The sequence below is a fragment of the Centroberyx affinis genome, unplaced genomic scaffold (genome assembly GCF_046629955.1).
Source record: "Centroberyx affinis isolate AG114_WGS23_722 - 3 ecotype Tasmania unplaced genomic scaffold, CSIRO-AGI_Caff_v1 ptg000155l_1, whole genome shotgun sequence".
Taxonomy (NCBI): domain Eukaryota; kingdom Metazoa; phylum Chordata; class Actinopteri; order Beryciformes; family Berycidae; genus Centroberyx; species Centroberyx affinis.
In genome coordinates, this window is record NW_027278852.1 from 135,381 (window position 1) to 159,900 (window position 24,520).

The following is a 24,520-nucleotide window of genomic DNA, read 5'->3' on the forward strand; positions in this document are numbered from 1 at the left end:
AACTTGTTGTAAAGGAGAAAACAAACTTGTTTTCAGGGCGCAGCTATTTGAAAACGTTAATTTTTTCAAGGCTATGTAGAAAAGGGCACGTAGGGACACAACAGAATAGCAAACAATTATAAAACTTTTATTTAGTACAAAACATCGACGATTTATACATAGCCTGTCAAGAAAAAGGTTCATAATCCGTAGAGCAATTCTCTACAAAGGCAGAAATGTGCACTGTTGGATTTAACTGTTTAGACATGAGGAGCCATAGGAAAAGAGTAACCTACATCCCTTAATTTCAAATTAAGATAAATAGATTATAGCCCCCTACAGGTCGGACCCTTATGTTCCCCAAGGCTTCATCAGGTTAAATTGGACTTCAAGGAGAGTGCTACCCATTTTAAAAATGTATGTTGTTCCTCTGCTCCAGGACAGTTATCAATACTTGACATGCCACTCTTTCCTCAAGTAAAAAACTGGAGATCCCTATCCCTTGAATTTGTGATGTCACTGGGATGTAAAATCTGGCACACTGCCCACAGACAATGAATGGGACACTGACTTTGTTGACCCACAAGATTTTTGTGCGTGTTCTTGCGCCTAACTGAGGTTTAAATTCTAGTTCACACCCGTTAGCAATGCTAGAATATAAAGTTCATTTGGCTTCATCTTATGGCTCCATAAAGTCAGCGCCCCATTCATTGTCTGTGGAGCAGCCCCTGATTTTACATTGCAGTGACATCAAATTCAAGGTTTTTTCCTCTGGTGGTGCAAGTTCACAAACACCGAACTGTCCTGGGGCACAGAAATAACATATACGAATTCAAAAATGGGTGCATGCAAGGTACATGTGTTGGCTTGTTGTGAATATCTGAGTCCATGTCAGTGTTTCAGGCATATCAGCACATGTGGACAGTGGTGTCGTCTATCCAGCAAAAGGGTTTGCGTGAAGGGTCACATCCTTTATCCGAGTTTCAGTCAAAGGCCGGAATGTCTTTTCGTTGACAGGCAGCTTCTCCAGTTCATCCAGGGTTTCCAAGCCATCTATGATCCTACATGGAAGAGAGGGAAATATTATTTGACAATCTAAAACTGTCATGGGGGGCAAATTAGGGGTTGACTTTATGCCTGAATCAGAAACGGCCTACTAATACACTAAAACCTTATTAAAACGGCACAATAACTGTTGGGTACAGGATGGATTATCTTAATAATAATAATAATAATGATAATAAAAAGAAGAAGAAGAAGAAATGCTTCAATTCTCTCCCTAACTGGCTGTCCAGACAGCTGAAACAACACTGCAGATCTCTCTCTCTCTCTCTCTCTCTCTCTCTCTCTCTCTCTCTGGTATACAGGTTGCGTACTTTCCAAACACTGTGTACTTCATATCCAAATGGGGCTGCTTGGCATACGTGAAGAAAAATTGGGAGCCATTTGTGTTGGGGCCGTTGTTTGCCATTGAGACCACTCCTCTCACATTATGCTGAAAAATGAGAGAAAGAATAAGAACACAACAAGTTCAAAACAGACCCCAGATCAAAGCTGAGGTAAAACCTAGATAGAGGAGGTACTCACTTTTAAGTGTTCGCTGTACTCATCTTCAAATTTGCGACCCCATATACTTGTTCCTCCTTTACCAGTACCTAGATCATTTAATCAAGGACAGGGAAAACAAAATGAACAGGACACGAATGTAACCACACTGTGCTAGAGACGTCAAGTATTGAACAGGTGAAAGAAAACAGCCCCATACCTGTAGGGTCTCCAGTTTGAACCATGAAGCCTTTAATGTTTCGGTGGAAGATGCAACCATTGTAAAACCCACTGGCACACAAGGCAAGGAAGTTCTGTCAATTAAAAACCTGACATGTTACAAGGTGCCACGACACCATTAAGGAAAACATGTTAAAGGCTCTAGACCGAATGATCGCACAGGGTGTCTGCATGTTTCAGCATGTTAAATTTGAGACTTAATAATGCCAGTTAGAATGATCTATACGACTATTTTTACTGAAATAATCATTAAAATGAAAATTGTGGACCTATTAGGATATTGGTCTCTACCTGACCTCGCAAATGCCTTAATAATTTCTGTGCTAATTGTAACTGTAATTTCAATAAATATTCATCTGATTGTGATGTTGATCTGTAAGTTATTTAATGCATCAACTGCATTTTGAATGTTTCCCAGAAAGGAAAGAGAAAAAAAAAATCACCCTACACGGGATTCGATATCACAGAGAAAATGCTGCAGATAAGTGGCACAAGCTATAACTGTTGTAATTCACCTGCGCTATCCGGGACAGGTGAAAATAGCCAGACACAAGCGTCTCCTGGTCTGAACAATACAGCCAGATTAATTTGTGACCATGCACACTATAGCATTGCAGCGCTTTTCCATCTAATGCATTATCATTTAGGCTAGAGATTCGTTTCAGAGAACAGTAGTAGGGCTGGGCAATATATCGATATTATATCGATATCGTGATATGAGACTAGATATCGTCTTACATTTTGGTTATCGTAATATCGTGATATGGCATAAGTGTCTTTTCCTGGTTTTAAAGGCTGCATTACAGTAAAGTGATGTCATTTTCTGAACTTACCAGACTGTTCTAGCTGTTCTATTATTTGCCTTTACCCACTTAGTCATTATATCCACATTACTGATGATTATTTATCAAAAATCTCATTGTGTAAATATTTTGTGAAAGCACCAATAGTCATCCCTACAATATTGTCGCAATATCGATATTGAGGTATGTGGCCAAAAATATTGTGATATTTGATTTTGTCCATATCGCCCGGCCCTACTTACAACTGAACATTTAGCCCACTTCGTAGAAAATACCGAGATATATATCGTGTATCGCCATTCAGCCTAAAAATACCGAGATATGAATTTTGGTCCATATCTCCCAGCCCTAAACACTAGCGCCCTGTCAGTACTCCTTTATAATTCAATCCACGGTGTAAAGTCTTCAAGATTAATGACAAAATAAAACATTTATTAGGCTTCCTTAAGTATTTATTTTATTTTGATGGTGATCTGTAAATCCTTTAATGCAGCTGAGCTCGTGACATTCAGACGCATTTTGAATGTTCCCAAGAAAATAAAGCAGGCTATTATAGATAAAATATGGACAGGATTCGATATCATGGACAAAATATTTCATAGTCTGTATATAGTTGTCACAGAACAGTTCACCTACACCACCCAGGCCAAACAACCCGTCGCTCTGAGTAACCACTGACGCATTCAAGCTACGGTCACCAGTTAATCTGATCTGAATCTATGCAAAAATATCCCGGAGGAAAACAGACTGTGTGAGCTGTGTGATTTGGGTGAAGTGGAAAGTGAGTCCCATTTTCTTTTGTACTGTACAAATTATGATGACTTAAGAGAGTTACTGTTCCATGGAATCGTTCGAGAAACCCCTGAAATATCCTGGTGTTCAGATGAGCAAAAACTGGAATGGCTGTTTAATTTTGATGTGTTTAAGATTGCTAACTTTATCTCAAAAGCCTGGAAAAGAAGGTAGATTGTTTAATTAATATTTATTTAGATTTTTCAGTAACACATAGTAAGCTTCTGTCAGTGATTTAGGAGTTCTGCCCTACTCAATGATGGTCTGAAGATCTGAAGGTGACAGGTGCTTTAGTTTCTCTATTTTCTTTCTCTGTTGTTTGACAATGTATACACTGTACTCTGGTCCTGGCTTGTTTGAATTTATGGTGTCTTGGGCATGTAACTGTATGCACGACACAATAATACAATTTCATTCATTCATTCTGGAAACGAGTTAAACTGTAACTCCCTCCTTTTGCCCAGTTAACGTTAACTCACCTCACATGCTCTCGGTGTGCGCTCACAAAACAACTCGATTTTAAGGTCTCCGAGATCTGTGTGAAGAGTAACTGCCTGGAAAAGGAGCAAAAATATATCTTAACCGTCACGTTAACTAGAGCCAAGAGACACAAGACTGGCCATTCATTCGCTGTTAGCTGCCTAATCTAACGTTACCTATCTAACGACAAGCAAATTTAAGCAAATTAAAGTTAGCAAAGGGAAGCTAGCTGATTGGCTCCAAGCTACATTAGCCCCTTAAACCATAACGTTACTTCATAGCTTATTGAGTTGTTAGTTAATTTCATGTGGAGACAGCTATTTACAGGTAATTTATACAATCAAAATTTAAGTTACCATTTTCCAGTCGTTTTTTGCGGCTTGTGTATCAGTGTGTCAGAGAAATATGTCCGTCTAGGTACAGCTACCCAGCGCTACATGGTTCCGTGATAGAAACTTACAAGTCATTGGAATGTGACACGCATGGCAAAATTAATTTAATCGAAATCTACTTTTGTCGCCGTTACACTGTACAGACCATAGGGCTGTTTATATTATAATAACTGGTCCTGTATAGCTCAATGGCAAATACACTGCCACAGTTAGGGGTTTGATGCCCACTGGGGTCACCCAAGCTGAACTTGGATACACTCACATACTGTAAGATTTTAAATACAGGGTTTAAATACAGGCTGGGGCAACAAGGTGACCTAGTGCAGTGATTCTCAACCTTTTTCATATCAAGGACCCCTAGTTTAGTCCACATTAGGGCCATGGACTCCCGATTGATGAGATTTTGTCTCTCGGGCCAAAATCTGAGAATATTTTTATTGTTAGATATGATTTTGTCCAGAATTCCAAGACTATCTGTATTGTAGGTAGAGAGATAACAGTGAAAATATTATCAAAATAGTCATTTCTTCTACATTCTCTAATTGTGTGAACTTCTTGTGAATTAAATAATGGTGAAGTTTAACAATTAATCTATTTGCTGGGGATCCCCTGGAACTCCCTCAAGGTCCCCTGGTGGTCCCCGGACCCCACGTTGAGAACCACTGACCTAGTGGTTAGAGAGACTGTCTCCTTGTTAAGTCATATGTAATGTAACACCTGGGCAGTCTGTAGAGACTTTGTTGCGAACTGACTCCTCCACAATATGCAGATACCAACTCAACAGAGACCGAGACATATTTGGCCAAAATCAAGTTTATTATTTTGCACCTCTAATTAAGGGTGTACAGGAGAGGATGAGACACATGTTCAAACAGATTGTTCCTGTCACTTCATTCATGTCATCTCAACAAAATACTGTTGCACTGTTGATTTCCTTTTTATGCCCACAATGAAATGCTGAAATACTTTTTTGGCAAACAAACACTGAATCTAACCAACGTTTTTTACACCAACTATGATGGGAAACAGGTTGGGAAACCTTTCAATAACTCTGAACAAGATGAAAACATTGTAACTTTGGGAGGACAAAGAACAAAGGATGATATCCAGGGATGAGGAAGCCCTAACATGCACACATGCATACGCACAAGAGAGCGCAACACACACACACACACACACACTCTCTCTTCATCTGTGCTAGACACATTGAAGATAATATAACACTTCTGAAACAATACAGCTCAATTAATGGTTACCAATGAAAACATTAAATTAAGATTAAATCAAGTGGTTTCTTCAAAAACACATATTTCTTTTCAAACCAGCAGTCATTATTAAATACATCAATAAAACTAGAAAAGAATGTATAGAAATGCATATAAAAATATGTGTTGTTACCACAACTGTTTAAATTAATAAAAATACAGGTTGTAATAAAAAATAGGCAATTAAAGCAAAAAAAAATAAAAAATAAAAAATAACGAAAAAAAGAGAAGAGTGCTAGCTGGTTTCCTGAGAAAGTTTTAATGTACTGTCATGATACTAATAGCTGTCAAACTGAAGAAATCTGAAACGGGAGCTCAAAATGCCAAAAAATGAGAGCAGTCCTCATTTAAATTTTTTAAAATTTAAATTTGGCTCCCTTTTACTACTCATGCACATAACACCAGAGACAACACTTTTCCAAACAAGAATGCCTCTATATAACACCTTGAATTAAGAAAATAAAAGAAATGGAATTAACGACTATGAAAACAATAAACAAAAAAAAATCTACTATTTACGAATACCACTCACTAGCACCCTGCACACCAGCTGTACTTGTTGACCATTCACTTGCAGCGTATAGGGCATACGCCAACAACACAAACTATACACTTGACATATGTTTTTTCTGATGTCAGTCTTCTTTAATTAGAATAGATGAAGTTGATTGTCAATCTGTGGTGTATTGCTGAAGAGTTCTGCATTTCATTTAACTACTGATGCTCCGTTTGCAACTTTACCAAACCCAAAGACCAATATTCATTTTTCTTTCCACCATTAGGAAATAATTTAGTACTGATCTACTGGATCTACTGATACCATTTTTTATATTCAACATGTATGCAGGCAAGTTGTAGTGCCGTTTGAACAAAAAAGCAATTAAAGGCTTGGCTTCAATAAATTTTGAGAAAGTACATGTAAATCTTGTATTAGTATTGTATTAGTAAGTTCTTTGTTAGTTGACACAATGCATCACCTGGTGGCTAAAAGTTGACGCAACGGCTCAAATTCAAAATCAAAGTTGCACTGACGGAGTGGGCTTATCCCTGATAACAGAGTGAATATCTTGTGGTTGGCGGTCAATCAGTTGAAGCTTCCCAAACCATAGGAAAATATACAAGACACCATACCAGTTGGATATCATTTTCTTGCATTTACCAAAATCTAACTGTCCTCTAACTGAAGACTAAGAGGTACTGTAGTGCAAAAAGCATTCTCAAGGACCAAAAAGAAGGTCTCACTGTTACTAGAGTAAAATGAATGTGTCAAACAGAATGCCCATGCACATGAGAAAACTATATCATCACTATTTTACTTTTACATAGTTTAAATAAAGGCAATATTGCACAATATAACATTTAGTTAAACAGTTGCTAAAATAAATGTACGTAGCTTAATGTCAGCCACTATTCCTATGCATTTTCAACTCAGTTATATTGCTACGGTCCAAGTTTTATTTGCACTGCCACAGTTAAGTTCAATACGAACTGTGATTTATTTTTCATGCATAAGAATCCTCTTATGCATGTTGTTCTGCTGTGTCAGAGCCATGCATTGACCTTGCATACAGAAGTCCACAGATTTAGCATCGTCTTACTGTGTCAAAACACAAGTCCCAACAAGCCACACTCCGGCAAAAAGTATTCAACTTTTCTCTACAAATTAACGAGTTTTGAGGCCAGAGAAAACTAATAAGCATTGATATGAGGGATTGAATATTTGCTAGTGATTAATGGTTTGAGATAAGCTTACTAGCAAGGTGACTGTAATGCAGCACAAAAAACCCTTTCAACTAAAATAACCAATATGGACTAGTGCAACTGCAATAATTCCAATAGTAATCCAATTGCAATAATTCAACTATTAGTTCATTTTCTAACACTAATGGTTGAGAAATTAATGAATAACCAAACCCATAATACTTCTAATTTTTGTCCCAACTGTGCAGCTGCTAGTAGTGCACAACAACACTGTTTCAACTGAAGTAAGTTAAGGCAAATTTCCATAACAGCAGTTCTTATGTTTTTTCAAAGTGACCTGAAACCCATGGCTTTTTTCAATAAAACACACATCTCCCCATCTGAACAATGAACTTGTAGGAATTACATTTTCTTTTCTAAAAAGTGGAATGTAGTTTCTCCATATAAGCCTATTGAACAAAAAAAAACAAAGGAAAATTCATTACTATGGAGTTTCAGAAATGGCAATTTTGAGCCTTATTGCATTGTCATTTATGGGTGAGAGAAAATACTTGCATTTTGTTCAAGTTAAATTACATATTCACTCCACTTAAATCAGTCTAATAAGCAGCGACTTGGATAATGCTTTTAAAGTAAAAGATGGCTATAACATCAGTTCACAAGCAAACAGCATCTACATTGGACATTGCACATTATTTTGACTAATGAAGTTCAGCCAGATTCAAATAAGAGAATAACTGCCCCATCAAGGCATAAATACCCATCCTATTCATCCCACCATATTATTCATGATTACACAAAAGACCAGGCTGGAGTGTCCATTCTTTTACTTGCCGTTTTGCAGATAGTGGCTCTCAACTATCATGGCACAAAAGAAGAGAGTGACTAGTTTCTAGCAGCTATTTCATACCACCATATCAAGGGTAATCTACCAATGTACTGAGTAAGCATGTATGTCTGAATGGGATAATACAGCCTAATTTGTCTGTGACCTGTGTCAGTTTGTTTCACACCAATCACCAGCATTTTCAGGCTGCATTTTGACGTTAATAGTGTGTTATCCTATATAAATATTTCATTTGAAAACTAATTTATAACAGGCACACAACTCATTTCATTCAAATCTCACCTTTTTCTTTACAAAACCATCTTTTTTTTTTTTTTTTTTTTTTTTTTTTCAAAAAATTTTTATTTTGTTCTGTGCACTTCATTGGAAAAACCAATAGAAAAGTGAATGCAGTACGGTCATGCAATAGTTCTAGCTCAAATCCCATTGAAGAGAATGCTGGCCGTTAGGGTTGGGTATCGTTAAGATTTTATCGATACCAATACTCCACTGATGTAATGAGTGTGACTGTAAGGTAGTGATCATGCAATGTTTGTCCACTGAGTAGTATTCAGTAGAAGGGAGGACTCGCTTATACACACTTTCAAACACAAAGATAAACACTCACCTAACTGCCTGATTGCTTTCCCTCAAGATCAAGGTCAAAGCCACTTTACATCTCTCCCTGAAGGGCCGTCCTTCAACCTCGCTGCGTCACTGCAATGTTCCTGCTAGAAAGCGTCATTACGCTCGGCTTTAACAGAAACGCCTGAGAAGTTATGTGCGAACGAATTACAATGAATTAGACCGTTAAGAACCGATACAGGTACCGGGTTAGCTTATCAGTAGTTTGGTTTCCGATCAATCAGGAACCGGTGTCTAATTGGCACGGGTTCTCGATACCCAACCCTACTGGCCGTGCACTGCAGTAGGAATATTGACTACTTCAAGAAGCCATCTGGGACTGTCGGGGCGTTCTTCCTGCGCCCGAGCCCAGTGGACGAGTAACTGTTTTAACACACAATCGCAGTATGTTTAGGCCTGCTCTTTCTCAACCTTCCACAATTGCTCCTTGACCTCCGTGGGCAAGGTGTTGAAGAGGTCCTCTTCCACCACAAGACCAGTTCTCTTCAGCTGTCTGCACTCGCCTAGCTCCACCGGCAGACACTCCAGATGGTTGCCCCTCAGCTCTAGCTGGGTCAGCCCGGTCAGCTCTCCAAAGCGTGAGGGCAGAGACTGCAGGCAATTGTTCCCCAGGTTCAGAGTGTGAAGCTTCTTGCACTGGAACAGCTCATTCGGCAGAGTCTCAATCTTTATTTCGGAATGGGTGGGTGGGGGGTTGGAGGTGGTTGTTGTGGTGGGAGAGGGGTTGGGAGACATTAAGATTCACAGCTTCAAAACATTGCAGCACCAAACAAATTGTTGCATATAAACCACAAATTATTCAATCTCAAATATACAATCAACTAGAAATATCATAAAAAGCATAGGCTTACAAATTACAGTAGGTTTATTGGTCCCTGTGCTTTGTTTAAAAGACCAATGATAATGTGTTATTTGCCAAAATCCTAGTTTGGTAGTGGAAAAACAGTGAATATAAAAGTACTCACTCCGTTGGCTGTCACTGCCAGGTACTGGAGATTCTGGAGGAAACCGATGTCTGTCGGGATATAGGTTAGGTTGTTATGGCTCAGGTCCAGGAAGCGCAGCTTGCGGCAGTAGAACAACTGGCTGGGGATCTTCTCAATCTTGTTCCTGTTCAGGTACAGCCTCTCCATGTTGGTCAGCGTGCCGATCTGGATGGGAATGTAGGCAATCTGGTTGTACCAGAGCTTAAGGCAGACCAGCCGGTGAAGGTGCTGGAAGCTGATGATCTCTTCAATGGTCTTCAGGTTGTTGTCCTTCAGATCGATCTCCTGCAGGTTGTGCAAGCTGAAGATTGAGTGCGGGATGCGCTCTAGATCACAGCGAATGAGCTCCAATTCAGTCATGTTCACCATCTTCTTCAGGCTGTTCAGCACCATCAGCTTGGTGCCTTCATTATTGATGGAGAGCTTCTGGAGGTGCATGCCCACGTCAGTCACCACCTGAGGTAGCTTGGTGAGATTGCTCTTCAGACGAAGAACTTTGAGCCTCTTGAGCTCCCGGAGCCCATCGATGACAATGTAGCGGTTGTTCTCAGCACTTAGGTTCCCTGTCAGGTGGAGCTCGCTCAGGTTTTTCAAGCTGTAGATCCATAAGGGAATCTCTTTGATGTCAGTGAACTTGATGTGCAGAGACTTTAAGTTCTCACGCAAAAAAGCCAATGCCGGAGCTTCAATTTTGGCTGGCGTATGGTAGAGCCACATCTCCCGCAGGTTGGCCAGCTGGGCAATAATTGGGGGGATTGTGATATCAGGGATAAGCTCCAGTTTTAGGACCTCCAGCTCAATCAGTTCAAAAACTGTGTCTGGGATGCCACTCAGCATAAAAAGGTGCAGCTCTAGCTTCTCCTGGGAGTTCTTGGTAATCCTCTGCCTCAGCTTGTCCAGTGTCCACTCGTTGTTGAGGTTGAGCTGCCTCAGCTTATTCTCACTTACTTCTGAGAGGAACACAGCAAAGCGTTTGGAATACAGAGGGTCGTATTGATCTATCATGTGCAACATGAATGCAAAGTCATTCTTCACGTCAGGTATGTCGCTGTAGCTACTCTCTTCCCGTATTGACTCAAAGGAGTACTTCTTCAGAGAGCGTCGCAGCATCCAGCAAAGGGTGTACATGCAGATCAAACCATACACCACTACCAAGCTAATGTAAAAGCAGGCCAAGATTTTAAAAAGTGTAGCCAATGGATGAGCACAGCGGTACATGCTGTAACCAGTAAGACTTTCTATATCTACCCTACAGTCAACACTGAATTGAATATTGTGCACATAATACCCTGTATAGCAGATTATCAAAATAAATTTGATGACTTTGATGATAGTCTGGCGAATGTACAGTCTGTACACGATGTCTCCTTCTTCCACATGTATGCGGAACTTCTTCACTTTTTCAAACAGAGCTTTTGCCTGTTCACCCTCTTTCTTGTCCAGAACCCCCGTTTCTGTTCTATCTACAATGCCCTGCTCAAGGCGCAACTTTGTCCTTTGGAGCATAGGAACACTAGCTTCAACATCCTCACTGATAACAGACTCCTTGTGGTCCATTGAGCCGTTCATTTTCATGGGTTTTGGATCACTCTCCTCCACCACTGTCTCAGACAGTGCTCTGGTGGTCCAGGGGGAGTCAAAGCATTTGAGTAGGATGGAGACAAAGTGCTCTAGTTTAGAACTAGTCCGAGGGAACTTAAACCAAAAGTTGCTGCAAGCTAGGAAAATGAGGGTGTGGAGTAATACTAGGTAGGGGAAGTACTTGGCAAACCAGTGCAGTCTGTTCTCATAGCACACAGCATCCACGTAGTTGTACTGGTGCCGGTCCAGGTCGTACTGGATCCCTTTGGGCTCCAAAACCAGTGAAGCTGAGAGGGTGGCATTGAAGTACCTCCTGCAGGTCTGATTGACCACCCATTTGCAGGGCAGGCAGATCATCTTGTCCTGGGTGACCTGCAGCGTCCCCCCAAACACAGAGATCATAAGCATAACAATGGAGATGTAGTCGGTGAACACATCCCACCATGGCTTCAGGATGCGGTATGCTGGCTGTGTGTCCACAAAGTACCGCAGCTCCGTGATGGGGATCATGATTTACCTAGTAAGAAAGAGTGGAGGACATAATCATTATCTGGTAGAGTGATACACTGTCATATAACCTGATCAAAATCAAAACATCACAGCTCTGGCATTCTACAAATAGGAAAAAGCTATTTTCCCTCAATACCTGAATAGCCTTTACGAGCACCACTGCCCACTACAAAGCTGACAAATCAATACTACAATGCTAGCTAACAAGGCCATGCATCAGAACATTTCAGATGGTTAATTTGAAGTCTGCCAGCAATAATGAAATAGAGCCTCCCACTTGTTGTGACACAGAATTTCTGATTGACTTCACTGGGTGGGCTACCATGTTATTGATTTTACCATTGTTTAACAGGTACAATTAATCTTGCTCCGATGGGGTGTCAGTATTGGACAGCATTCCTATTGTCATGGCAAACAAACTATCCATAAAGAACAAAGTCAATTTGTCTGTATTATAATCCAGTCTTTTCAAGAATGAATAGGTGAATAGATGAAGAATTAATGGGTGGTCCAACTAGAAAATCACAGACATCACACAATGAGATAGTTGGCCTAGGAACGGATACAGGCTCAAAGACTTAAAAAGTAAATAAATACATAAACAGAACAATTGTTGCCATCCAAACAAAGCCATTTGAGATTGGGGTCATCAGAGAAAGCCTATAAGAAAATCCATAAACCTGATTTTCAGGCATGAGACAACCTAATTAGGGATAATTCTTTTATGTATCCAGCCTAAAACATCTACACTGGGCACATAGGCAGCAGGATGCAGTTGCCTAAATTTACTACTCAAAGTTGTTAGCCCACAATATAAACAAAACTGAAAAAGTAGACATGAATTACACAATTTGAACAGTGTATATGGGTAGTACAACGTTTTCCTATTGCACGTGAATATTGTTCTACTTACAAATCAGGAGTAAAGCACAATAACTCCATATATAAACCGCAGTCAAGACATACACAATTACTCCTTTGCTGCTACTGTACATCAGTGCAAGATAAAACCCTCCAAAATCAACCTCCAGCCTTGCGTGACTGTGACACACCCAGCATGTAAGCTACAGAAGTCACTCTTCTAAAGAAGATGTTCCGTTTTGGCTTGTTCAGCCCAAACAACGCAGCGGCCAGAGGAGCCACCTTGCTCCCCTGCTCTCTATTCTTAGCCATTTCCGTTAATAATACCCAGAGTATTGTCTGTGGGGGCCTTGAGAAGCACCTCCCTCGACCTTCAGGAGGAGATCCTGTTTACCTTACAGGAGCTGCTGTCTCCAACCAGTGTCTCTCTGGAATACTCTACCGTCACCTTTTGCACCCCCTCCCCCCCACCCACCACCACCTAATCACAAAACACACACACACACAGATGCATGCACATACAGACACGCACAGACACACACACACAAACAGAGACACAATAAGAGTCCGGAGCTGGCATTCATCACAGCTTGTTCTCTGTTAGGAGAACTGACTTTTTCCTGTGGAGGCAAGGAGTCTGACGCCTAGTCTGACCCTTGGCCTGCTATTATATATTACGCATATTTAGACTATCCCAACTTAAGAACAATTTTAGCACATTAGCAGCGTGTCTACTTTTTGGTCAGATTGGGTAGATTATCTAGCTGTAGCCTGTATGTAAACACTTAGTGTAAAACTTAAAATACTCACCAGTTTGGAGGTGTTATCTATGTTCCAGTGCCTGATGCTGTCCCTGGTGGACATTCCACTCTCTGTGGATCCAAAAATCTTCATGGGCCCTTGGCTCTCTCATCGCCATGGGGTTGAGTGGGAGATCTGAAAAATACACGGGGAAATTAAAATGTGGTTTCAGCAGTTTTTTTTGTCATGCTCGGTGGTGACACGCTCAGGTACGCCTAGGTTACTAGGACAGCAGCAAATGCCAACGAAAGCACATGTTGTTCAAACAATAGCGAATTTCTTAGTGTCATTACATTTTAACCGAAGTTGTCTTTTTAAATCCAACATTTGACGATGGACAATATGCAGCTTTATTTGATTCCGCAATTAGCGACGAAGAGTACAGGATCTTACTGTGTTGGTGTCATGCACATAAATTAGCTGGCTGTGCGGACTATCAAGCAGACACCGCTAGGTAACGTTAGCTTGGGGCGTCTTTGTCAGCTGGCTAGGTAACTAAGCAATTTTCGACGCTAATATTTACCAAAAGTTATCTGCTGCTAGCTCACGCTGGGTGACAAATTTCCCCATAATCAATTGCACGTCATGTTACTCGCGTTATCTATGATAATGTATTGTCGTATGATAGACAGTTGACAGCTAGCTAGTTAGCAGCACCGACCACATACAAGACCAATTGTTTGCTACTAGCCAACCAAGCTAGGCTAGCGTTAGCTAGTAGGCTAGCTACACATTAGCAACCCCCGGCTTTTCAGTCCCCTGAACTTTGCACACTGACAAACGCTGAGATTAATATTACAAGGGTACATAGCATTAATACAAATTAGCCAAGTCGTCCAACTCACTGTGTTAGGTAGGCTGTGATCAAATCCGACGTTACATCAATATCAATACTTGTTAACAAATTTTGTTTGCTGTAGCTAGCAGCTGACTGGCTAGCTGTTGTTGACGACTTTACAGTAGCTCTGGGTCACCGCCAAGACGATTGGTGGCGCCGTGACGGTGCGCCGCGTTTAACCAACGTAGAGGAAGAATCATCCTTTTCCTCTTTCTCCTGTTTATGTTAGAGGAGGAATATCGTATGTTTTGATTGAGTCTACGACATAAAACTCGCGTTTTCCTGTTCAATATGCTGTCATTGAACAGTTTGCGGATTATTTGCACATCACGGGGTTTGCAGCCTTCAAACTGGTTGATGACGAACCGACAATGCTTATCTAAAGCTGTTACATATGCAACAAAATGCAACTCTACCCCCTTCTCCAAGGAGGACATGAGGCACAGCAAAGTGAACTTCAGACGGGGGAGAGAGGTAATATACAAGACTGGTGTCAATTCATTAAGGAATTACTGTACGGCCCAAGTAAAACTGAACTGTTGGAACTGCAAGCAAGCTCTTGACAAAGCACCTGCATTCTTCTGCATGTCTTGCAAAGTAGTCCAACCCCCAGATGAGGAGGTATCACACTTCCAGATCATGGATTGGTGAGCGAAATCTGGTATTACCCAAATATATTGTTGTTTATTCAGTGTCTGATGTACAGCAATACCTTACATTTATGAATTGACTATAAAGCTATAGCTCCATTTAATGTATACCATTGGTTGCTTATCTTGACAGTGACCACTCATTCACACTGGACACACAGAAGCTGCAGAGAAGATACGTGCAGCTCCAGCGGTCACTGCATCCAGACAACTTCAGCCAGAAAACTGTGGTATGGAGAGCTTTCTGCTGCTGAGGGGAATGTGAATAGGGATCGGTTGAGTAAGAGGCTGTAATGTCTATCAGTACTGGTGTGTGACACAGGACCTTGTGTCTGAGCCTTTGGGTTATCAGCATGGTTTGACCGAGAGACCAGCTGACATACATAATAGACACTGAGGAATCTGATGTACCTTGTACCAAAAGATTGTTTTGGCCACTATATTTTCAGTTATCAAGCACATTTATTAATTCTGAGATCAATCCCGGGCCATTACACAGTAAAATACTACTACTAGTAGCCTACTATTACTACTGCTGGTTATGCTGCCAACATACTGTAAAATAGGTTAAAAAATTCCTAAAAGAAAATATAAAACATAATAAAAAAGAACACGCAGTAAAAACACAGAATTGAATTGTAGTGTTGTTTAGAATGAGCTATCTGTACAGTACTTTATATACAGTATAGCACTGTGAAGGTTAATGACCATTGGAATAGTACACAAGTATCCAGTATATAAAGTTTAACAACTGAAAACATGAGAGAGCATTGAAAACGAAAAAGAGAGACAGACAAACTGAGTGTTAAATAGGTTTAAATACAGTGGAATCGTATGAGTGGAGTATTAAAAAGTAACATTATTCAAAAAGTATAAGTAGTAGGATGACAAAGTTGCATACAAGCATTAAGTCCAAAGGAAAAATAGGAGTTTTTGTGTAAAGTATGTAAGAGTAGTTAACAAGTAAACAAGCAGTGACTACAGTAAAATCTGCCTTGACAAATATGAAAAGTGTCACAACTATACTCCAAAGGAACTAATGGAGTTGAAAACACAGCTGTTGTCTATAACACGTGTTGACTCCCCGTGTATTTCATAACTCCTGCTAAAGTGGATTTCTAGTGTCATCAGCCCGCTCCACTTGAAGAGCACTGAAGAGTGAAATAAGTGCTTACATGTCCCAAAGAGTCTGTGTAGTTCAAAGCTGAAAGCAAGTTTTTAGCTTAAAGTATGATAAAGAAGTTTGCTGACAAAGTTTGGAGAGAGGATGAATATTAAGTAGAAGAACTAAAGTGTGATGCTTTGCAACCATGCTAAAAATATGAACAGTATCAAAACTATACCCAAAAGCAACTAATCAAGTTACATATACTACGGTTTATGAAGTATGTTGACTTGCATGTATTTGATAGCTTCTGCTAGAGTCTTTTGGTATCATCCCCCTCCACTGAAGTTCATGAGAACATTTTACCATTCGTGTTTATGTGAAAATGTTTACCTATAATAAATAAAATATCTTAAAGATGCACGCTGCAAATCCACATGTTGGCGGCTCCAAATGGCAGTGTAACATTACGTGAGTAAACTGCACACAACACGCTCATGTTTACCAACCGGCCGCTCTGTGATGCTTTATACCAAAGGAAACCAAAGGGATGAGAGAGGAAAAGATCTAACGTTGGTGAGTCCAGCTTTCTCTGGACAGAGCGCTGCTCACTGCTGTTTAGGAGACAGTTTGTATTTCTCTTGCTCTTAAATTTCGATTCATCACTTCATGTGGGTGGAGAAGTGTCCATGCCCAACACCAGAACTTCATTTAGACAAATAGGCCGAATCTACAGGGAGGATGAGACGCTCTTCTCTATTGCAGCCCCACTTCATGATATAGGCTGATAAGACAGGTGTATTTCTACGTAAAATAATTTCTTAGTGCAGCTTTAAAAAGTATAGATAAGAATGGCTTAATGTTTCAAATAGGCCATGCCCACAAAGTGCGGTGCAAGTGATATTCCCCACTCTATCTCTATGGGCAAAACAAAAAATCAACGCTTTCTGTGGTTGCTTTTTCTGTGTTCTGATCATTTATGAATGGTGTAAAAAATTTGTCATTACCTTTTCACAGTTATCAGAGAACTGCCTTATCATTAAAATGTTTTTTTTTTTTTCCGGAAATCACAAAATGCTAACAAGCTAGCAAACTTCCGTTCAAGAGAGGAGCCATATTATCATTTTGAGACTTCAAGAAAAAAAACATTTTAGTGATCATGCTGTTGTTTGACAACAATGAAAAGGTAATGTCAAATTATTTACACCATATACATTTAACATAAATTATTAGAACTCAGAAAACGCAACCACAGAAAATGTTGATTTATTGTTTTGCTCATAGAAATTGAATAGGGTTTTGCACATGTACCGCACTTTGCACATGTGTCCTTTTTGCTGTGTCATTTCCATTCTTATCTATAAAGTGCTGCAGAAAGAAACAATAGCAGACTTGTCCCAAAGAATCTGCACAAAGTTGGAAGAGATTATAGGTTATTTTATGAGGAAGTAAATGGTTGACAAAGTGTTCGCATTACCCAGTTTCCCCCTGTGGATCGTTAAAGTTAATCGAATGGCATTTTAGAAGAATAAGCAGCATGAGTACAAGGAAGAACGGAAGTGTGTTGCATCGCACATAATTAATTCTGTACACTCAGGTGGAAAAGCACCACAAAGAATGGTGTCATGACGTGATATGAAAGGCAAACTCAAATTCAGCAGGATGAAAGAAAGGAGCGGTAGCCTAAATGGTTTCCTCCCCCACAACCTGTCCAATATTGTACTGACTCTGTTTTATTTATCAGTACCTCTGGCCATTTTTCTTAATTAGACATCTTCTAGCCTCGGGGGTCTTCATCATATATAAAAAAACTCATTACTTATACAAGGCTACAAGGCAGTCACCTACTGCATTGGTTGTTATTACAGAAACAGCTCTACACGACGGGCCCATGGGCCACAGCTTGAGACTATTGATTTTCACAAGAGCTGACAGACCTGACAGCCACAAAATGTACTCGATCTGCCAACCATTTCCAAGATATTTTCCCGTTCCTCCCCACCTCGTTTCCCCACATCTACCGTGTCAAACTTACACCTCCATCCGTTGAAGGGTCCCAGACGGCTCCACTACAAAAGAGTGGCTGTATCTGTCATACGCATAATTATCAATATCACCTAAGATTTGGCGGTGTGCAAATTGAGTCACGTTTCAAATATAGATTGGGATGGCAAGGTGTGAGATAACTCTGACGTAATTCCCTTTACTCACGTTTGTGGCAGTTTGATGAGTGTGAATATTTGTTTTCCAAAGGCATATGCACAGTATATTGGCCAATAAAATGCTGATAATATAGATTTTTCTTTATGAATGGATATGGATTGAACCTGCTGTCATTAGTGGTACGGTAAACAGAATCTTCCTTTGCAGAAAGAACAGGAGTATTCAGAAAACCAGTCGGCTCTTGTCAACACAGCGTACAAGACTCTGCTCAAGCCTTTGAGTCGTGGTCTTTACATGGTGAGTTTGAAGTCCCTGACTCAATGTATAATGTGTCTTTTATTTCCATAGCTGTAAGCTCTTTCTTTCTTGATCACTTGATTTGAGGAAGCATCCTCACCATCTCTAACACAAGAGTAGCGAAATGTATTTAAAGGTGTAGGTCAGCTTGGTGAACTGGCATCGTATGTTTCAGTTGGAGCTGGAGGGGATGCATATAGAAGAGGGCGCAGACTCTGGGGCTGATGCAGAGTTTCTAATGGAGCTGATGGAGATCAATGAAGTGCTTGATGAAGCACAGACCCCAGAAGAAGCCAATAAGATCGGCCAAAACACAAAAGGTAAAAGACTATAGCAGTTCAGTTTTTTGAGTGAAATTCCGGTTTGATTTGATTAGAGTCTTTATCATAAAGTAGTACAGGTGCACAAGAAACTGCACCCGGTTAATGGGTGCTGACACATTAGAAGACAGTTGTACAATTGACACATTAGGTGCAGGACAAGACAGGATCTCACATAGTGCAGATAAGATGAGCTGTATGGCATGAACACACAGTAGGTAAACATTCAGAGCTGCTTAAGAATTATTCCAGTGCAGCAGAATGGGCATAATTGGTAATGGTTGAAGTGAAAAGCACAGCAAGGTTTATAAATAGCAAAAGATCCATAAATGACGAAAACAATGCACATGTATCTATGTGTTTGTGTCTGCCTGTCTTTTGTAAACAGAACAAATACATTGTACCCATGTGCTGGATGGCACACACATCAAACTCACCCTGTGTTAGCACTATAGGTGTCTTTGATTTTTCTGTTTTTTTCATGTCAAATCAAGCAATTACACTCTCAGAGGCAAGTGTGCTTTTGAGGTTCTGGAAAAAAAACATGCACCATATGTGCTACGGCTTGTTAACAGCAAGCAGAATTGTAACTTTTCTCCCTCTTACTTGCAGTGAAGCTGACAGACTTGACAAAGCAAATAGACGCTGCCCTTCGTAAAGGTATTATACCCAGACATTGCATTGAAAATTTTGCTTCTCCTCCCACTCATTTTTGTTTTTAATCTATTGTGAAGCTTTCCTTCAAGTCGCTGAGTGAGTCATTTGATTGAACTTCTTTTTGCACTTTTCTGCTTTTTTTGTTTTTTTTTATCAGGAGAGCTTCAAGCCGCCAAAGCACTGCTTGCCCAAATGAAATACTTTGCAAACATTGAAGAGAAAGTGAAGGAAAAACTTTCTGAGCTCATGTGAAGTTTTCTTCCCCTTTGTCGCACTTTTTGATATTTTTAGCCAGTTGAAAATCTTGTACAGAAACTATAATACATTTTATTGTACATTTTCCCTGTGCTTATTTCCATTCAAAGTCACAAATAAAGAATGCACTATTTTACCTGCAATGGATAGTAGACGATTTAATTAAAGGTTATTTGTACTTAACTGGCTACATTTTGATGAAAAAAATGTATAGATATTATGAGTGTGTAATTGGATGCAGATCTCCCTTGAAACACAAGTTTCACAGGCTTAATCATATCCGCTTAGACCTAATGCATCATTAAATATGGCAGAGATCTGTAATTACCTCTGATTAAAATGCTGCTCAGAGTTTTTATATGATTATCCTGCCTATCAGTTCAGCAGTGTCATGTGGGGCTCACACAACGCAGGACCTTCCTTCAGTTCCTCAGGTTACCTTTAGGTGGAGACATAACACCTTGACAACACAGCAGGAAGAAGAGCAGTACATATTGTACCAACTAGATTTGAAACCAGAAGGAAATCCTTTATTGAAGAAGACAACCTTTTGAATTATTAATGTTAGCTTTATATGTAGCATTAATGCTATGATAATCAGGAAGACTCCACTGAATGAAGATTAGTTGTAGAGCCAAAGATCTGTGATCCTTGTAATTTCTGGCTCAAGAATAACATGTACATTGACAAACCCTGCAGAATATTGATTGTTGCATCACAATGTAAATTCCTCCACCTTCCTCCTCATTTAATTATTCAAACTTTCAGCACTGTAGAGGAATACTACAGTTCAAGATTAAGGGTAACTGTGCTTCCGCCATAATGACTCCTACTCTGTATTGACCGGCCCAGGAGATCAGGCTATGACCTCAAATCTCTTCTAAAAACCTTTCAGACTTAGGCTACTTTTCCTTTAAAAAACTTGATTTTACACTGTCCATAAATGTTTTATCCCCCCCCCCCTCTTATATGTTGACTGGAGTGTTTTATTCCATGTTTTATCTCTTTTATTTTTATCCAAGCTGTCTTCTGTGAAGCACTTTGTAACTCTGTTTTGATAAGTGCTATATAAATAAAGTTATTGTTAAAATTAAAACTGCAAGCAGTGATGAGCGGGCCCTCGCCTCCGTGTGCAAGTCGGGGTGTGCCGCAGTCGGGGTGTGTCGTAGCCGCGGCGGCGTTACCGGACACCGACCGGTCGACGTTGCCCACACCATGAAAATTCCATGTAAATCATGTGGCGATTGTCACACAAGGTTTACTTCCTGTTGCCAGTAGGTGACGCAATGACTGTGACTCCCAATTGGCCTGTCGATGTGTTCAGGCCTGGAGTGTTATCAAACGTGTGAAGTTTGTGCCAGATTTGACCATGTACAGTTGTGTGACAAACGCTGTGCAGTTATTCATGTGTTTTTACATACTAGTGTGGAGTGAGCTAAAGTTGTTTGAAGTTGCAGTATTGTCTCCTGAGCTGAGTGTGTCCTTCAGGACAGGTGGGCTGTCAATTCCTTCTCTTGTTTGTATACATTTTGAACAGGGATGTGTTATTTATCATACACAGACCTTTATCAATGGCAGCTTATCATGATCAATGTTGACAAAGAAAAAGTAATGATAAACATTCTTGTACTTTGTGATGGTGCATTATTGTGAAAATGGAAGTGAGATGTTTTATAAAACAGAAGGCATTTAGAGGCAAAAGGTTCAGATCACATACAAGGTTAGAAGCAGTGAGGAAGTTGCAGAGACAATGTGTGGGTGTGGTTAAAGGAGTGAAAGGAAGAGAATCCTTTAATCAGAAGTTGTCATCTTTGCTATTGAGACACACGTGCAGTTCAAGTGGTTTAGAAACTAGTGTGAAGTGAGGCATTAGTGGTACAATAAGCAGTAATCTCCCCTCATTTATATGAATGGTGCATTAGATTTTGGCAGACATGGTGCTGAAAGCTGTTGTTTTGTAATGGGCAATTATTGTCAGCCAAGGTAAATCTGTGTTTGTAATGGTTTCATCTGTATTGTCCTACATGAATGGTGAGTCATCTGTATTGTCCATCATGAATGGTGAGTCAGGTCAGGCAGGCCATGTGAGATGCTGCAAATGTCTATTCACTGAGAAGGTTTACTAGTAGTGGAAAAGTCACAGACACAGAATTTAAAGTTTTTATCAGGTGAATAAAGTGTCCTAGTTTAATATAGTGTTTGGTTGTTGTGGACAAAGAATCGGAATGAAAATTAATGTTTTGGTGCTATGTTCAAGGGTATGGAGCGAAGATCACAGTCTTGCATGGATGTATACTTTAGAAAAGAAACGGATGTGACCATTGTCAATGAGCTGTTATAAAGTTTAATAGACAAAACATTTTGAATCTTTGATCAGTTTCCGCTTTTGTAAAGACAGTGTTTCCTGCTTTGTGTCTCTGCAGAGGTAAATATATATTTGGTGTCAAGATTTTAGAGTATCAGTGTGAATTTAATGCAGCATTGGTTGTGTGGGTTTCACTTTATACATATGCTGACTTTCAGTGTTGTGATGCTATACTATTTATTCACATAGCTTCTCTATTTGCCAATAATTGTCTAACGTCATGTGACACAGATTATAATCATCAGGTTAAAAACAAATGACAGTTTAGTTAAGTATTATCCCATGACAGTAATGTAGGCAAGGAGTAAAAGAAATCTCTAGTACACCAAAAACCTTATGAACTATAGAAATTTGTGTTGCAGTAGTTTAGCAGTGGGCTTTGTGAGGTTAATCCTGTCTGTAGGTGATTTGTTCCTTGTATCTCAGACAAACTGATGATTGCCAGTACTTCCTATACTTTCCCATACCATGTTAAATTGTTGTTTTGTAGCAATACCTTAATGTCAATATCCAAAATGCTGTAGGTCCTAAAGTATTTTTGTTGCTTTACTTAAATATGTGATGATAGGTTGTCATTGTGTCTTATAGTACACCTCACATTTTAAAAAGTTACAATGACAACATTGGTGGTGCCACTTTAGTAAAAAAACAACAACACTACGAATGAGATTAATTTAGTTTAGATTATTATTTTCTAGGTACCAGCCACCAGTGGATTCCTGTTGTTGCATACATACAAGTGTGGATGTTTTTTTTCTGTAAGTTGCATCAAGAAAGAGATTGCATTCCTATAAGTGTAGAGTGAGCACACAAGTACATTGAAAAATTGATTGACATCCAGTGCTGAACAATTGTAAACGTCTAGTGAAAGTGTGATGTCAAATCATTTTTTGTGCTTAATTAAAACTGTAAGAAAGGATCTTACTGCTTACTATTCTATTTTTTAATTTTATCCTGGTTGTTTATGTATTTTTCTTGGATACTGTGTATCGGTAGGTAAGTATCCCCACACCCACACACCCTCACACACAGACATAGTTGTCACACCCCCTCATTGACGTTCGTTTGCTCTGAGGGGGCGGGAATAATAGCTGCCAATAGAAACGGCAATAGAAGCCCGGACCAATCAGCAAGCGAGCGCAGTATTGAGCCATGGATAAAAGGTCAGCTCTGGACACAGACAACAGTTTCACTTCTCTGAAGTCGAGACTCCCGTAGCTTTAACCGAGCAGAAGCCATTTAAATTGTTACTACAACAGCAGATCTTCCCGAAGCCTAAAGAAGCAAGTCGACTCGTCGGATCTTCACTGAGGGACTACCGGCCATCAACCGAGAGTCACTCAACCAGGACAGATTCCATCTTCCTGCCGGATTCCGAAGGGTTGACTTTCAGTCAGAATTTGAAAGCATGTTGTGGAAGCACAGTGAGTATATTGTAATTGCCAGTGAAGTACAAAGTGGTAACTAGGTTATTGCGATAAAGCACGTGCCAGGGCTAGCCGGTTAGCGGGCTAGATAGCGCTGTAACACGTGCCAGTGCTAGCTGTTTTTGTTGGTGTAAGTTAGTAGCGTGTTGTTAAGGCTGTGGACGGGTTTTTATCAGAGCAACTGAAGTGAAAATTCTATTCTAGCTCCCCTGTAGTAAGAGATATGTGATTCAGTGTTTATAAGCTAGCTGGTGTGGATGCACAGTGAGTATATTGTAATTGCCAGTGAAGTACAAAGTGGTAACTAGGTTATTGCGATAAAGCACGTGCCAGGGCTAGCTGGTTAGCGGGCTAGATAGTGCTGTAACACGTGCCAGGGCTAGCTGGTTAGCGGGCTAGATAGTGCTGTAACACGTGCCAGTGCTAGCTTGTTAGCGGGCTAGATAGATGGCTAGCTGTTTTTTTGGTGTAAGTTAGTAGCATGTTAGTGTGTTGAAGAAGGATTTGTTGTGTAGTTACAGATGTATCACACAATGTAATTGTCCAATTATTGCAGTCCAAAAGTTAATTCTAAGCAATTTTGCCTGTATACTTTTAGATGCCACGAGGCAAGGGGTACCGTCGTTCCCAGGCCGCCAAGAGGAGGGTGGTGTGCTGTGGACGTGGAACCTCAGCAGCCCTGCAACACCAGCAGTGCACGTATGTAAACAACCATTTTCTCAGTAAATGTGTTCCTTTGTGTTTAGAGTGTTGTTGCATGTGTGTAAACTCTTTTACCGTGGGTTTTGTACAGTTGTCCTACTAGGAGGTGTGTAGTTGTGTTGATGATTTATGGTTTGTGAAAGTTGACTAAGTTGTAGTGGTTGTCTTTGTCTGTGTATAAATAGGCAGGGGTACAGGTTACCGCCATGCAGTGCAAAAGTGGCCGATTTCATCCTTAACCGGACGAAGCCACAAGCTGGTCGTTCCAGTCGAGTCACTAGACAAGAAGGTATTATTGTTGTAGAACTCATGATCAAAGTAATTGATTTGTGGA

The 24,520-nt window shown here is 40.1% G+C and overlaps 3 protein-coding genes across 4 annotated transcripts; 1 reads left to right on the forward strand and 2 right to left on the reverse strand.

The window, feature by feature from the left end:
- Positions 1-106: 106 nt before the first annotated feature.
- On the reverse strand, positions 107-4,228 carry ppil3 (peptidylprolyl isomerase (cyclophilin)-like 3). The gene is made up of 6 exons (XM_071532860.1): positions 4,196-4,228; positions 3,839-3,913; positions 1,745-1,838; positions 1,567-1,634; positions 1,356-1,474; positions 107-1,040 (listed from the first exon to the last, which is right to left on the reverse strand). The coding sequence occupies exons 1-6, from the start codon at positions 4,196-4,198 to the stop codon at positions 914-916; spliced, it is 486 nt and encodes a 161-aa protein (XP_071388961.1). The 5' UTR covers positions 4,199-4,228; the 3' UTR covers positions 107-913.
- Positions 4,229-8,362: 4,134 nt separating this feature from the next.
- lrrc8ab (leucine rich repeat containing 8 VRAC subunit Ab) lies at positions 8,363-14,353 on the reverse strand. The gene is made up of 4 exons (XM_071532777.1): positions 14,253-14,353; positions 13,417-13,542; positions 9,634-11,752; positions 8,363-9,334 (listed from the first exon to the last, which is right to left on the reverse strand). The coding sequence occupies exons 3-4, from the start codon at positions 11,743-11,745 to the stop codon at positions 9,059-9,061; spliced, it is 2,388 nt and encodes a 795-aa protein (XP_071388878.1). The 5' UTR covers positions 11,746-11,752; positions 13,417-13,542; positions 14,253-14,353; the 3' UTR covers positions 8,363-9,058.
- A 50-nt stretch (positions 14,354-14,403) lies between these two features.
- hscb (HscB mitochondrial iron-sulfur cluster cochaperone) lies at positions 14,404-20,648 on the forward strand. 2 transcript variants are annotated; one of them, XM_071532795.1, is made up of 7 exons: positions 14,513-14,719; positions 14,847-14,892; positions 15,029-15,125; positions 18,371-18,460; positions 18,636-18,780; positions 19,393-19,440; positions 19,595-20,648. In XM_071532795.1, exons 1-7 carry the CDS (start codon positions 14,650-14,652, stop codon positions 19,687-19,689), a joined length of 591 nt encoding a protein of 196 aa, XP_071388896.1. In that variant the 5' UTR covers positions 14,513-14,649; the 3' UTR covers positions 19,690-20,648. The 2 variants fall into 2 exon arrangements, with proteins under 2 accessions (XP_071388888.1, XP_071388896.1); XM_071532787.1 differs by having other exon boundaries at positions 14,404-14,892.
- The last annotated feature ends 3,872 nt before the right edge of the window (positions 20,649-24,520 follow it).

What these genes read in the sequence shown, in the direction of transcription:
- ppil3 (XM_071532860.1), bottom strand. An exon ending in GCACACCGAGAGCATGTGAG is followed by an intron (nt 1,839 to 3,838) that starts GTGAGTTAACGT and finishes TTTAATTGACAG; the next exon opens with AACTTCCTTGCCTTGTGTGC. An exon ending in AAGTACACAGTGTTTGGAAA is followed by an intron (nt 1,041 to 1,355) that starts GTACGCAACCTG and finishes TCTTCCATGTAG; the next exon opens with GATCATAGATGGCTTGGAAA.
- lrrc8ab (XM_071532777.1), bottom strand. Translation starts at nt 11,745, where the DNA reads ATGATCCCCATCACGGAGCTGCGGTACTTTGTGGACACACAGCCAGCA. An exon ending in TGGCAGTGACAGCCAACGGA is followed by an intron (nt 9,335 to 9,633) that starts GTGAGTACTTTT and finishes TCCGAAATAAAG; the next exon opens with ATTGAGACTCTGCCGAATGA.
- hscb (XM_071532787.1), top strand. Translation starts at nt 14,537, where the DNA reads ATGCTGTCATTGAACAGTTTGCGGATTATTTGCACATCACGGGGTTTG. An exon ending in CACTTCCAGATCATGGATTG is followed by an intron (nt 14,893 to 15,028) that starts GTGAGCGAAATC and finishes TTATCTTGACAG; the next exon opens with TGACCACTCATTCACACTGG. An exon ending in TGAGTCGTGGTCTTTACATG is followed by an intron (nt 18,461 to 18,635) that starts GTGAGTTTGAAG and finishes CGTATGTTTCAG; the next exon opens with TTGGAGCTGGAGGGGATGCA.